Below are 14,707 nucleotides of genomic sequence, written 5' to 3'. Positions count from 1 at the left end.
ACAACACAACTAAATGAGGCTGAGAGGCAATGTACAAATATGGGATAAGGGATAAATACATTATTTATAGGATATTTTACAGAATCCCCTTTTTGTATCCAAATCCATGTTTGTCGTGTTTAGCAGATGAGATATTGACAACACACAGTAAATCTATCTTCTGTACTGAGAAGCTGCCTTAAGACATATAATGTTTACATTACAAACTATAGCTATCGCAAAAAAGTAAAGAAACGTCAAATGAAAAATTGAACTTTTTTTATATACAAAAATATATCACATATATCACGCATTTATTCTAATTTGATATTTGCTAGACTCCGTCAGTACAGTGCTGGCTGGACGCACACATCCTCTGGCTTTTCAAGTTTTCACTAAAATCTCAGACAAAATGTTAATTTTGGCTAAATCATCACCTTTTCTTCACGTGACAAGCAGAAAAGCATATTGCAAACAGCTCAATCCTCACAGTTTTATTAAAATTCAAACAAACAACCGAAGGGGGAGAAATAAAAAGAAAGGCATGTTTTCTGATGAATAAGCAAAGGGTGATTTTGTTATGCCATTTTTAGATTTATGGGATAAATAGCAGCAAAGTTGAGGGTTGATTTTGTTCTTTTCTGTATTTCTTTGTTTAATTGTGTTGTTGACCTTAGTTGCACTCGGCCAGTGTGTTGCTCTATGGTTTTAGTAAGCAGACTGAGCTAAGGAAAGCATCCTCTATTGTGACAGAGGTTACATAAACTTCATGGTCAAACCAACACTTCACTGGTGTTTGTGCGAGTTATGAATTGCAAGACGGCGTGGGGCCTCCAGTAATCAAACCCAAACCTTACATGCATAACACAAAGATAAATAAATGCTCTTTTCATGAGGTCAGTGTCACACTGTGGATAAACTATCAGTCTCTATACACTCCATCCAACGTGGTGTCAGAGAAGCTACACTAATTCAACCAAGAGGGAAATAACATCACAAAGGTTCGTATTGTTCCTTTTTTCTCTCCTCCCCTATCCCTTCAGATGAAATCCCAGTGGAAAGGCCTGAGTTTAACAGAGTCCTGCGTCTTATCTTGACTTCCTTCAGTTCAGCTCCGGAGCACAACAGAGACTCGCCAGACTCTGCTACTGTGTCTTTTTCCTCTCAGCATTCCCAAATCTCCAGCTATCCCAGACCCTCTACATGGGTGGAACGATCATCCCGGGAATCGCTGCTTGGTGGGAAAAGAGGGGGAGGAAGATGGTGGAGGGGGGTAAAGAAATAAAGAAAGAAAGAAAGAAAGGAATAAAGACACAGAGAGAGAGAGAGAGAGAGAGAGAGAGGGTCAGTCATGTGATTGCTGGGTTTGATCTGTCATCACAACAGTCACATAACAGAAATGTGCTCCAGCATCTGGCGAACAAAGACGACTCCCTCATTATCTCTTCATTCCAAGGCCCCCAAAATCAAAACATTTTTCTCTGCTGCGCCGCTAACTTGGCGCACAACGACGACATCATTCAACTTTTCGCAAGCTTTCAGAATAGCTTCATGCAAGAGCTGCCACTGTTAATTGTTAACAGTTACATTGTGTAAAGCCCATTGTGCATCATGGAGCATAATTCAAACAAGAGAGAGAGAGACGCAGTGACGTGGGATGACAGAGGTGATGAAATGACCCTCAACACTTGAACATGGACATGGAAGCCATGAGCTTATTTCACATTTTTACCTTCTTACCTCCCCCTTTTTTTTTTTTTTTTAAACAAAACTATCAGAGGGAGGATTTTTTCATATAACATATTGGCTCCCTATTGATTCCCCTCTCTCTTCAATCCACTAATTTCCTGGTTATTTCCTAAGTGTCTCCGGCGTGTTGGGATTAACAGAATGGCGAGTGTGTGTGTGTGTGTGTGTGTGTGTGCGTGCGTGTGTGTGTGTGTGTGTGTGTGTGTGTGTGTGTGTGTGTGTGTGTGTGTGTGCGCGTGTGTGTCAGTGTGATCAGTGTGATCAGTGCGCAGTGGCCAATGGCCCTCTGGGTCACCGTGGTCAGCGCTCATCAACACCGTCAGAGGAAGTGAGGAAGTGCTTAGCTCGGGGCTCTGATAAAGATTCCCATCCATCATTTCTCTCTCTCAGGATCTCAACACCATACAACATCCTGCCCAGACGAACAGACCCTGCGCTGCATTCGATGGAAATGGGAGAATAGAATGACCCGTGGTGGCATAACAACCCCCCTACCGCCTCCCTACAGAGACACCCACAGAAGCACAGGCAGGAAGCAGGAAGTGAAAACAGGAAATGGAACACATATGGCATGCCATGCTGTCCCTCTGACAAGTCAAGAGTGACAAGTAAAAACAGAAAAAGAGAAGGAAGGGCAGGTCAGGATGAGCTGGCGACGAAAACGAGCGGTGTGGGATAGTGTGGCATGGAAGGAGACAGTTAACGTACTTCAGGAGAAGGCCAGGCCCTGCAGAGAGTTGTTTGATGAGTACTTGCTAGAGTCCACAAAAGACTGATCTAAAGTGAGGAAGAAGAGTGGAGGGGTTCAGGGAGGGTAAAGAAAGGAAAAACAGGGAGTGAAGAGGTGGTAGAAAAGGAAAATGTGAGCAAGAAGTGGGAGTAAAAGTGAGAAATTGTTATTATAAGGAGGTGAAAAAAAGCAGGATTAATGCTTGATGAAGAGGTATACAGTAATGCTATCTTGAAAGTATACTTTTGCTAAATTGACATAATGACAGGAGCTCTAGGTGGCTACCTGTTCAGCAGCTTACCTTGCAGGCTGTTAACATTACCGCTGGTGCACGTGGGCGGAGGGGAGTTCTGGGGTCTCACGACAGGGGCAAAGGCGCTCTTCTGTTTGACGGCAGCCGACACCATGTTGGCTGGAGAGAAGGAGAAGATGCCGGAGGAGCTGCTGCAGTTGGAGGGCAGGCTTGTCGACGAGGCCATGGTGGGGCTTGACGGCACGACTGAGAGAAGAGAGACGGGTAGGAAAGGGGGGTTAGGGGGGTCATAGGGAGCACGTACGGGAAAAAGGACAGGGAGGAAAGATGAAGATGGAAAGGGTAGAGAGGAGGTTAGAGAGAGGGCCGAGGGCAGAGGACGGGTAGACGAGACGAACAGAAAGGGACTGGTCAATGGATGATGGTAGGGTGGGGAGGGAGGGGGGGGATATTTTGGACTCAGATCAACTGGCTCAGACTTTTTTTGCAATCTTTTTTAGTTGTTAAGCAACTACCTGGCAATGAGATATTCCAAAGCTAAGACAGAAATGTGTTTAGTTGGAAACTTGCACCGAAAAACAGCTTAAAGCATTTCCCCCTTCTGATCAGTCTGTTTTGATGACTCATGCTGTTGCTCAAGGGGTGCAACGGCCTGATAAACATCTCCTCGCTAACTGGGTGCTGTAGCCGCAATTTGTTTTCGAGGCTCTCCCAGATCACCTTCATCACAGATAATCATGCAAAAGATTTGAATGAACAGCCAGAGCAAAATCCAACACATGGGCTGATAACATCTGCTTGACAATAATCACTGCTTCCTTGTGTTTTCTTGCTATCTCCTTAAACATGGTGTAATCAGTTGTTGGCCATATGTTCAGCCTCATAACCAGTGTCATAATCTAAAGCTTAAAGGCTCCCGTCACACCAGAAAGTTGTTGGCAAGCTACTGTAGGGCTAGCCAGCTATTGTAGCTTGCTAGTTCATTTTAGAGAGAGTTTAATTGGAGAGGGAAAAAAAGATCTACAAGTTGACAATCTTGCAAACTGTAAGTGCAACTGTTCTGTTGCTAACGGTACAGTAAGTTCTATGTCTATGTACCATATTCACCACTACTGTCTGTAAACCATGTCTTTGTTGTAAATATGTTTATACTTTGGTATTAAATGATAGCTTCTACCATTTTGGATTACCTGGCGAACCATTCTTTCAGAGGTCGGCACTGTCAAGACATCTTGCTATTGGTTAGGCAAATTCACAGGGCAAAGCTTACCAAAAGTTGAACTGCACTGAAATCCTGCTGTTATAAATGTTGGGGCAATCACTCCTTAATGCTTTACATTTGTGAAATTCTTAGATCCACATTGTCACTTGAGCTCTGGATTAAATGTTGTGAAGATTTCCAACATATGACAGCAAATCAGTATTTTGAAAAAAAGAAAATGAAATTCTTTTGACATTTTTGACTTTGTACAAGATAGCCATTAGCTGGATTTTGGCATTGGAATCATCCTCAAACAAAAATGACGGTAAGGTTATCTTCACAACCCAAATCCTGCCATCATCCCATCCATCCTCCAGGGTTTGTCTTTTGTCTGCTAATACACTAAGAGCATTTTCCCCCTCAGTGATTTTACAATCAACCGAGTCGTATTTCACCTGCCCTCTGATATCTGCTTCTGCCTTTATTGTTGTTATTATCCAACACTTAGCTTTTATGGCTCTTCCTGACAAATCCTCGCAATAAAGTCATAATCCATTTATGAAGGGGCCTAACTAATCAATTAATGAAAATTGGACCTACAAAGGCAGGCCGAGGGGCCATTGATTGAAAGTGTCTGTGTGGGGCCGATGAGCCTGTTAAAATACTTGTTAACACCCAGGAATCAAAGAGCTGAAATGGAATTGCTTCTCTAGCAATTAGTTTATTGATTTAATCAAGGGCCTTTAATGTAGAGGGTGAATGTGTGTGTGTGTGTGTGTGTGTGTGTGTGTGTGTGTGTGTGTGTGTGTGTGTGTGTGTGTGTGTGTGTGTGTGAGCAGAGGTAGGTGGGGAGGGGGGGCAAGGTAATCTGCTCTCCTGGCCAATAAAGTAGGGATTTGCGTTTGACTCTGTTCTTAAAGAAACAGATGAGCCAGCTGAACTGCACGACTTTCCCCTTGTGTGTCACCTCCCTTTAACTGTCAAAATGCTTATTCTTTAATGTTTCATCTTTTATTTTTTACTTTCTGTGCCTTGATTATGTCATCCCCTCTTGATTTCAGGTCCATGATGTGGTGTATTTACTCACTAGCATAGGGCGAGTTGCCTGCAGATCCATTGAGGAAGTTGGGCGAGGTGCCCAAAGTTGCCATGCCAGAGTTAACGTAGCCATTCATGCTAGTGGAGACGGAGCTGTAGCCACTCTGCTGGGGAGTGGAGCTGGGCACATAACCATGAGGGGACACACTGCTTGTGTTCCTATTGAAACCTACGGACAGGGAAAGAGAGGGAGACGCAGAGAGAATAGGTGTTAGGGGTATAACAGATGGCACACAAAGCAAAACGAGAAACATGCAATGATGCCAAATACTCTTTTCCCTACACGGCTAATGGACATAGCAATAAAAGCCAAAAAGGAATTCTCGAAAACTCTTGGACAGCATATGGCAGAGCAAGAAAGCAGAGGAAGAATGATATGACAGGGAACTAGCTGCAATCCAACTACTGAAACAAGAGGCCTTTAACCTTACTGGCTCCTCTCCAAAATTAGAAATATTGATAAGGCAATTAACACTAAAAGGCCTCTGCAGCTCTCCTGTAATTTATAAAGAATGAAGCCAGTTTTTCTGACAGGACCTTCCTCTACTTTATGTTTTACAGGGGCAGTGAACAGAAAGAGGACAAGATGGAAAGGAGACTATAAATATACATCTCAGGTCCAATGCGCTGACACTGGAGAAAAAAAAACAGCTGGAATTGAACAACAGGAATTTCTGCTCTCTAGTGCAACAAGGGCTGCACTTCTCTACCGTAGGAGCCTCTTTCTTGATAATTAGGTACCACCAATTCCCCATCCTCATCTGTTACGAATTGGAAAATGTAGGCCAGAAGTCACGCAGCTGATATGTGTTGTTTTCTTCACATCTGAGCATGTTTCCAGATGAAGATGAAGGATAGAGGAAGCTCATTGGAAGTATTGAGACGTATCCAGAGGCTGGTCCATCCACCCTCCTCTCCTTCCCCTGATACACGTGATGAATCACCACTGACGGCATCCACATCTCTCTCTGTCAGACAGGGGCCGACCCCAGTCTAATATACACACCCCTAGGACCCACTCATATTTCTCCATCCATGGCTCTCTTTTTATCCATTCTTCACTCTCTTACCTTCGTTCTTTCCTCAACTCAAGTTTCTTACTGTCGCCTCCTCCTCCTCCTCCTCCTGTCCTCCTTTTTCAGAATCTTCCTTATTTGCTCCACGTTCTTAAATCACCCTCTCTGAATTTCCCACATGAAAAATAAAATCTCCCTATCGCACTACTCATCTTTACTATCCATCCCTCTTTCAACAAAGAGAAAAATGTTAAATAAACCCCTGCCACTTTTCCCAGGATAATAGACAATTGTTTCCTGTTGACTCTGCTCACCCTGATTGGCTGTTTGTGCCACCTCTGACCCAGTGAAGGAGTTTACGGACATCATGCCAGCATGGACGGAGCCGCTGCCAAGGCCAGCTAGCTGGTTGTGCCCTCGTGGCACTGTTGTGTAGAGGGCCTCTGCGATATCTGCTGCTCGTTTCAGAATCATCTCCTGGCAATGAGGAAGAAAAAAGGAAGAGCTGTGGTCAGCAACAGAGGCAGGAGAGAAGAAAAAGAGAACATGTGTCCTCGATGCAGGCTTTATGGTCTCACAAGAATGCTAGATCTGCACTTGAGATATTGCCCATGTAAACCTAGTAGGCTGAGTGTATTTGTATTATTATCAGTGGTCACTGGGAGTGGTGGGATTGGTTCCAGTAAATGGAGGAAAGCCTCATTACCAGACTCATCAAATCTTTAGCCTGCCTCTTCCTCTCTTCCACCCAGTCCTTAATCCCACTCCTCCTCCTTCTCCTTATCTGCTTCTGTCCTCTTCCTATCTCCTTTTACATTCAGTTAGCATTGTACATCTCCGTTCCTCCTCAACACATGAGCTGATGAAAGCACTAACTTATTCCCATTTGTGTGGGTCCCAGATCTCACATGAACTATGGCAGGATGCTGCGGGGGCCAGCGGAGACACCGCTTTTGGTGCTGCGACGAGTGGTCCGGACCACAAACATAATTTGAGGAAAAGATATTGATGTTTGTGTACGTGCTTGTGTGAGTGTTTACCTGGTTATTGTGAGGCATCCCGTACAAGGCCTCCACCAGGTCTGCTGCTCTCTTTAAGATCACCTCCTACAATCAAGCGCAGAAAGAGGAAGGGGATTGATCACCAGGGTGACGGCTCAAAGAGTTCAGTCACTTTTATTACATTTCACGTCTTACATTATGCTGTGAATGCAGAACAGAGAGTGCAGGAGAGAGGAAGGAGGCAGACAGAGGAAGGGAGAGGAAGAGAAATGGGCCTGTCCTGGCACTTTGTTACTAGCCGGGCTGTTTGGGAGAGCAGAGGTAAAGATACTGTTATCTGTGAATAAAACATGAGCCTATATCTCTCTATCAGTCAGCCATCTTCTACTTCTTCTCCTCCCTACTGTCACTGCCAGATCATGAATCACATGATCACACATCAATCTCATTTAACACAACATATCATCAGGTTGACGGCTATACAACTCCCCTCGTCAGCGGGGACACACCCGTCTCCTGCCCTGTATTAACCCTGGTAATGATCCAAGTGAATAGCCCTGCATCCACTTTGTGTGATAAATGTAGAACATCGTTGCTCGGGTGAAAACCGCAGAGTGGAATTTCCGACATCAAACATTTATCCTTCCGTAGTGTTTGCCGTTTCTCCGCGCTCATTTTCCACCGATTACCCTTCTTTCTCTCCTCTCACTGTCTTTATTCTTTTCCCTTCCCTGAGCGTATGAGTGTGTGACTCCAGGCAGTTGTTATATGTGTGTGTGATGTAGACACCTACAGCCCTACGAAACCCTTTTTAAAAGTTAATGTGCCGGGGCCAGGATATATGCTGGAGGCGCGACAACCAGAAAATTGCAGCCCCCTCCCCTCCAACCTTCCCCTCGTTTCTTTCTCTCCCTGCCTCTCTTCCATCCGCGCACACACACGCTGTGCGCTCTACCCTCCTGAGTGTATCCCTCGCTGTGAACAAGCCCTGGAGCATGTGTGCTCTCTGTTCCGTGACACACCACCTTTCAATCAGACCTCATATCACACACACACACACACACACACACACACACACACACACACACACGCACACACACGCACACACACAGGCGCAACTGCACACTCAGCCACGCACATGTGGAGGCTGTCGAGCACGGCCAGGACATGACGAGAGGGTCAGCAAAGCAATAAAGATTGTAGAGCGCTGTCCGAGGTGCTAAATTCACTCAATAATGGGAGCGCTGCCTCTGTGTTAACCTCCCATTACTAGCACTATCTAGGGGAGGTAGAGAGGGAGGCGGGGGGGACGGAAAGAGGGGAGACCAGAGAGGAGGCCTGCTCGGTGTGATTGAGAGATGTAGAGGCCCTAGGAAGGTAAGTGGTTCTTTAGTATGTATGCACCGCTCCTCGCTTCCTTCTTTCTGCTTTTCCTCGACGCCCCATGCCTCCCAGGGATTGCTAGATAGGTAGATGGATGGATGGATGGATGAAGGGAGTGAGTAGAGGCCAGGGGGAGGAAGAGAGAAAGAGGAGCAGGGGAAATGAGGGACGTGTGAGGCATTAGGACACAAACAGATCCGCAGCTGGAGTGTAACGGTGTTCAGCGAGGACATGTGAAGCCTCAGTCACTTCATTTAAAAAATTGTTTTGCTTCTCTCTGCACCAGCCATGAGTTTCATAGACATTCAGCCCTTTCTCCTCAGGAACTCCTGTCTGTCTGTGCATCTCCATCACTTAACTCCCCATGCACTCTCTCTTCACCTGCATCTCCAAACTACTTTCTCTTGTCTCTCTTCTTCTTCTTCCTCTCTCCCATTCTCTCTATTAATCACTCTCTTGTGGTCCTGCGCCCTGTCTGTACCTATCAGTCTCTCGTTAGCAAAAGGGATCTGTCCAGTAGCTAAACGTGATTAGGCAGCGCTCCAGAGTCGTTCTGATAAACAGATAAATGTGGTTAGCGCCGTGCTGCCTCCCTAGCTCTGCTGCTGTAAGGGGAGACCATTTCCTGGGCGCAGGGTCTCTTCCCGTAAAGTCAGGCCCACAGAGACGTCAATAGGAAGGGGAACCTGATCCAGAGCAGAGCCTGGCCCCGTCTGGCAGGGCGGTCACTCATTAGCTGGCCCCAGACCCCCAGCTCCACCACAGCCTCAGCTAAACACCCTGCAGCCTGGCTGCGCCTGAGCTACCCAGCACTCCCTCCTCACTCTGACTGCCTGACTATTAGCTCCAGCACAATATGCAGGCTGTTTTCAGCTGGACACAGGATCATTACCATAACACACAGAGGTAGAACAGGCATTGGCAGATATCCCGCTTGTTCTCTACTCAGTGTGTGTGTGTGTGTGTTCATTAAGAATCCCCCCAAAAAGGTACCACTAGGCCAGAATACATTATATTCCTAATCAATTTTATCTTGATTAAAAATTGACAGAAGAACAACAAAGAGGATTTTGCCAAGGTAACCATGAATAGACATTTCTAGCACAAGAAGACGCAAGTGTATGCTCCTCTCTCTGATGATTGAGGCCAACAGTTGAGAGAAGTGCGGTCAACAAACTGTTATTACCTCAATAAAGGCACAAATCAATAGAGCTGAAATGAACAACCGGGCCTGCCAGCTACCACTGTTCATTTGGAAGAAAAAGAGACACCACAGAGCGAGGGAGGAGGAGAAGAGAAGAGATGGATGGATACAAAGATATTTAGAGAGATGCAGGGGGTTGATAGGCTAAAGACCAGAACTCCCCAGGACAAGCCTTGTATCCACCAGACATGACACACAGTGAGGACAAGTGATTTCTCTATCTTCCTTCTGCATCTACCTGGGCTCTCCATCTCTGCCTCATGGTGACTTCCCTCCACTGAATGTGTGTGTGTGTCTGTGTGTGTGTGTGTGTGTGTGTATGTGTGTGTGCGCACATACAGCCACAGAGAAGTGTGTGTATGCGTTTCTGTGCGTGTGCCAGTGTGTGTGTGTGTGTGTGTGTGTGTGTGTGTGAGAGTGTGTGTGCCAGTGTGTGTGTGTGTGTGTGCTCGAAGTAATAAAGTCCACCCGGGGTTGACTTCGATCCACTGACCCAGCAGGAGGTAAGACTGGACAGCTATGATGGATCACCTAACCTGCTTCTGCCTCTCTCTTTCTCTCTCTCCCCTCAACCTCCTTTCCTGCCTCTCTTCCTCTCTTCCTCCCTCCATCCTTCCCTTTCCTCTCCCACTTTGCCAGTCTAAATGACCTTATACTCAGTGGAAGGATGAATAGAGTTGCTTGTGCGTTATAAATAAAGTGTTTGTTTGAGCAGAAAATGACCATGAATATATGATCAAAATGTTTATGTGCATACTGCATAGTATCATGTATAGCCTTCTGTCTATAGCACACAGTCATTCCTCTGTATCATGATGCCCTTGTGCCATGTCCATCCATACATGCTAACTCCAGAAGTTGTCAATACGTCTCTGTACCAGTATTACCAAGACATATTCCTATAAAATAATTGCATATGGCGACCAGCATGAGCACAGACACATGAGAGGAATGGATGCACTGTACCTTGGGTAATCTCTCTTGGTCTCCAGGGTGTCTCGGGATGACTTTCTGTAACCTCTGGAAGCCGTAGTCTATGGTTGGCTCGTTCAGAGCTAAGCACAAACAGAAAGAGAGACAGAAAGAAAAAAAAACTTTTAATGCTTGATTCTTAATAATGAAACCACCTACTCTTCGACTGCAACTGAGAGATACAGCAATAGGAGCGAGTGATTCTCTCCAACGGAAGAAGTGACTGAATTAAGCATGGTTTTGCACGAGTATTTCAACATTAAACTAAACACGCTGAAAATGTGGGTGTTCTCTATTAAGTCTGGTGTGTGTCTTTGTTTGCCTGTGTGTAATGCATCTCTCTCTGTCTGCCTGCTTTGGTGGTTAATAAAAAGACTGTCAGGAATCAGGCAGTGTGTTTGTGTGCATGCATGTGTGTGAGTGTGTCCTGTGGTCTTTCGTTGATCAGCGACTAATATAAGCAATTACAGAGACTTGTTCCAATATAACAAAGGCTTGATCGCTCCGGGGAACAAGCTAAACACACACACACACACACACACACACACACACACACACACACACACACACACAGTTGCATACACTCACATGCACACACAAACACACATGTACACACACACACACACACACACACACACACACACACACACACACACACACACACACACACAGTTGCATACAATCACATGCACACACAAACACACACACACACACACACACACACACACACACACACACATACACACACAGAGTCAGATCATCCAGCAGGGAGAAAGCACTCTCCCGGCATGCTGTGGTCGTGCTACGGTAATTGAATATGAGAAGATTTACCATGAATATTTAAACATTAGAATAAATACAATGAAGATCTGAGGCTTATAGTACAAACACTTCAGAGAAGGATTGTTGGATAAGTGCTCTCTCCACATAATTCATTGCTAATGTACTCTCTCTATCTCTCTCTCTTCTCTGTCTTTTAGCCTCCTCCCCTCTGCGTCTCTTTGTGGGTTGCCTGGGGAGTCAATGCACATACATGGACAACATTCTAAACTACTTTTCCTGGCTACAGCTTATAAAAGATGCTGCTTCTTGTGACTGTAAGATGTATGTTTTTGTATTTGTACGTGTGTAAAAAGTGAAAGAAAAGGAGCCATTATGCGTGAGGGTTGCCTGTATGTGTGTGTGCCGTCCGTCTGTTTCCCCTGTGGGTCGCAGCTTGGACGTTTCCTGAGGGCTGAAGCCCTTCTTGCCTCACATCTGAGCAGCCAGGCTGACTGGCCCCCAGAAAAAGCCCCCTAGAGGCTATGAGTACAAGCTGTCCTGCTGGACCTCTAGTGACTTCACCATGGCTCCTCCTGAGCCGCTTGCTCAAACACACACACACACACACACACACACACACACACACCAGAAAACAGCAAGGGAGAAAGAATCGCTGTTGCTCTGTTTTGGTAACACAAACGTATTAGGACAGCTCTCCCAGCAGACTGTTCCAGTAATCCATAAGAGTGAGAGAAAGGAAAGGTGAACAGCTAGAAGCAAAGAGTGCACAGAGAAAAAAAAAAGTCAAAGTGGAGATGCCAGAGGCAGGCTCAACTTCTGAAGAATGACACGCATTAGAGGCCAGCTGGTCCACTGATAAAATAAGCCAAAACAATGAGATGAACACATGCAACAAATAAAGTATGAATTATTTCTGAGGACAAATATTTGACATTACTTCCCTAGTCTCTGATCTCTCTAAAGCCTTAAGGAGGATTTGCCCTGGATTAGGCCTGCAGTCTGAGGAGGGGATTGTTCCGACAACATCCTTTCTTTCGTCTCAAAGGCTTTTGTTTTTATGATGAATTTTTTATCAGTTCTCCACAATGTGCCAAATGAGCCTCGAGTGAACAATAGCATAAAAACCCCAAGACATACATAGATACCCCCTATTACAAATAAAGAGACAATTTTGGTAATTGAGAAAGGAAGTGATATTGTCTCTGCTCATTTTCAAGGACCATAAACCAGAATATGTGGGGGACAACGCGCACCACTAACTACCTGGCTGAGTCTCTTAGGGGATTATCTTGGCATTTTATGCTCTTATACTCATGCTCAATATATGCTCAATATCTCATATTTCACAACAGGAATTAGTGCTGGAAGAAGAAAAAAACTCTCCTGCCTCGAAAGAGGAGTGTTGTGCCGGTACGCTTCAGGATTCAAAGCACACTCTCCTATACAGGTATATTTATAATCCTTAGCTGTCGCTCTCCAGAAGAGCAAATCAAAGCCAGTAAAACATAACTGCCATAAATAAATGAATAGATGAGCAACAGCCCTGGACTGGAGGGATTCACCTAGCAATCACCCACATCAGATCAGATCAATGCTCATGGAAATTTCATGAAGCCTAGATTCCACACCGCTTCATATTTCACTATAATAACCCACAGAGCCGCAGGGGGAGTGTGTATGAAGGGGTGAGGGTGTAGGAGAAAGAGGAGAGGAGGCAAGGGTGGAAGGGTGTTGGACGTATGAGCTTTAGGGGAGGAATAAGGGGGGGCGTTTGGGGTGCAAAGAGTAGGAGGTGTGGGGGGGTGAGGGATAATTGAGAGGTCAGCACGGTGAAGTCGTTCTGGTAACACAAGAGAGGAGGAGGGGAAACTACAGTAAGTGTCCAGTAGCCCTTTCTCCTTCTCCTCCTGTGTCACAACACTTTGTGTGTGTGTGTGTGTGTGGGGGGGGGGGGGGGGGTGTACTTGCAGGGTTAGGTAATTGGCTCTGAGGCTTGATGTTAACACCTTAACAGGCCCTCAGACAGTGGGTAAGGAGCTGATCATATCACAACCGTCTGTTTCTCTCTCACTCTCCACTCCTTCGTCTCCCCTCTCCCTCCTCCCCCCCCTCTCTCCCTCCCCTCTGCAGTCTCCAGTGCTCAGGTGTGATCTCATAAGCGCTGCCTTGCGATCGATGCCGCCAGTGGCAGGGGGTTCAATAGCCCTGAATTACGGCTTCATTTCTCCCCCACCCTCACACAGATGAGAGCTGCCCCCAACACCACCACCACCACCACCACACACACGTATATAAAAACACCCCCACCGACTACTCACAATCCAGATCAATACCTTACAATCTAATTTTTATCCATTTTTCCATAAACCCAGAGATTGCGTTTATTTGCAGAATCCGACAAGCTAAATAAAGCATCGCTTGAACATGTCAGGGAGACTAATGCATGGCTGGAAATTCATACACAGAAAACAGATGAGTAGAGCTTTTTGCTCCTAAAGGAAGGGAGAGGCTGAGGAAGAAGGAGAGGGAGGAGAGGATAGAGGAGAGGAGAGGAGGGGATGAGGGGAGACGCTAAGAGATTCTACAAATCAATGGAGGTGTGGATGCTACTCCAACCTAAGCTCTAATTATCTGTTGCAAAAAGTGCATGTCGACAGTTAACAATACCTGACAGCATGGATCCTCACTGGGAGAATGCAAATTCTGAAAAATCTGGAGGAAAAGCGTACGCTTGAATTAAGATATAAGAAAACATAAGAAATCATTCCCCCCGGTGAACGGCGCTCATTTCAGCGGGTTATAAAATAATCTTCATTCAAAATTCATTTACATCATCATCATGGACCAGATGCTCCTGTAATAAGAACGGAGCATGCTAAAGAGGGAAGACAAGCCACATGGTGCAGAAAATTAATCTCAATCTCAAATAGAGGTGTGAATTTCCTCACTGTTAAGACTGTGTGCAGTAAATGTGAATGTGTGCAGCTATCTCAGCTGGCCCTGTCTCCAGCTGGAGACCAGCCGTTTTAATCAACAGCAGGCCTCCACCCAAGCTCAATAAAAGACAGCATTCACAAATAGGAGCAAGACAAGTAATTGACCAGCTCGTGGTTGCACCCCACTTTTATTGCCAGATGACTGCATGCTGCATTTTTGTGTGAGTGGTGTGTGGATGTGTTTGTACACAAGTGCAGGTGTATCGCATGTGCATATGAATGTGAAATACATCTGTAAATCTATGTTAACAACACATTTTATCACTGATTCAGCAAATTGCACCAACATCATGATATCCACGCAATCAGCATCAGAAATATTACTAATTTGAAGTACTCAGG

General features: G+C 45.5%; 1 protein-coding gene across 3 annotated transcripts in view; it reads right to left on the bottom strand.

Moving 5' to 3' along the window:
• ebf1a (EBF transcription factor 1a) overlaps positions 1-14,707 on the bottom strand; it is a 52,916-nt gene that overhangs the window by 101 nt on the left and 38,108 nt on the right. The window contains exons 11-17 of one of the 3 annotated variants that reach the window (XM_028589189.1): positions 10,581-10,669; positions 7,067-7,132; positions 6,341-6,503; positions 5,000-5,179; positions 2,760-2,957; positions 2,437-2,505; positions 1-1,210 (exon numbers count right to left, since the gene is read on the bottom strand). The exon at positions 1-1,210 is cut by the window's left edge and continues 101 nt beyond it. In XM_028589189.1, the coding sequence (XP_028444990.1) occupies positions 2,438-2,505; positions 2,760-2,957; positions 5,000-5,179; positions 6,341-6,503; positions 7,067-7,132; positions 10,581-10,669 (764 nt within the window). In that variant the 3' untranslated portion in view covers positions 1-1,210; position 2,437. Of the gene's footprint in view, positions 1,214-2,436; positions 2,506-2,759; positions 2,958-4,999; positions 5,180-6,340; positions 6,504-7,066; positions 7,133-10,580; positions 10,670-14,707 lie in introns of all 3 variants that reach the window. The other 2 variants (XM_028589190.1, XM_028589191.1) reach the window with 2 other exon arrangements.

This window comes from Perca flavescens, chromosome 10, assembly GCF_004354835.1.
Source record: "Perca flavescens isolate YP-PL-M2 chromosome 10, PFLA_1.0, whole genome shotgun sequence".
NCBI classification, from domain to species: domain Eukaryota; kingdom Metazoa; phylum Chordata; class Actinopteri; order Perciformes; family Percidae; genus Perca; species Perca flavescens.
This window is presented reverse-complemented; position numbering and strand designations above follow the sequence as displayed.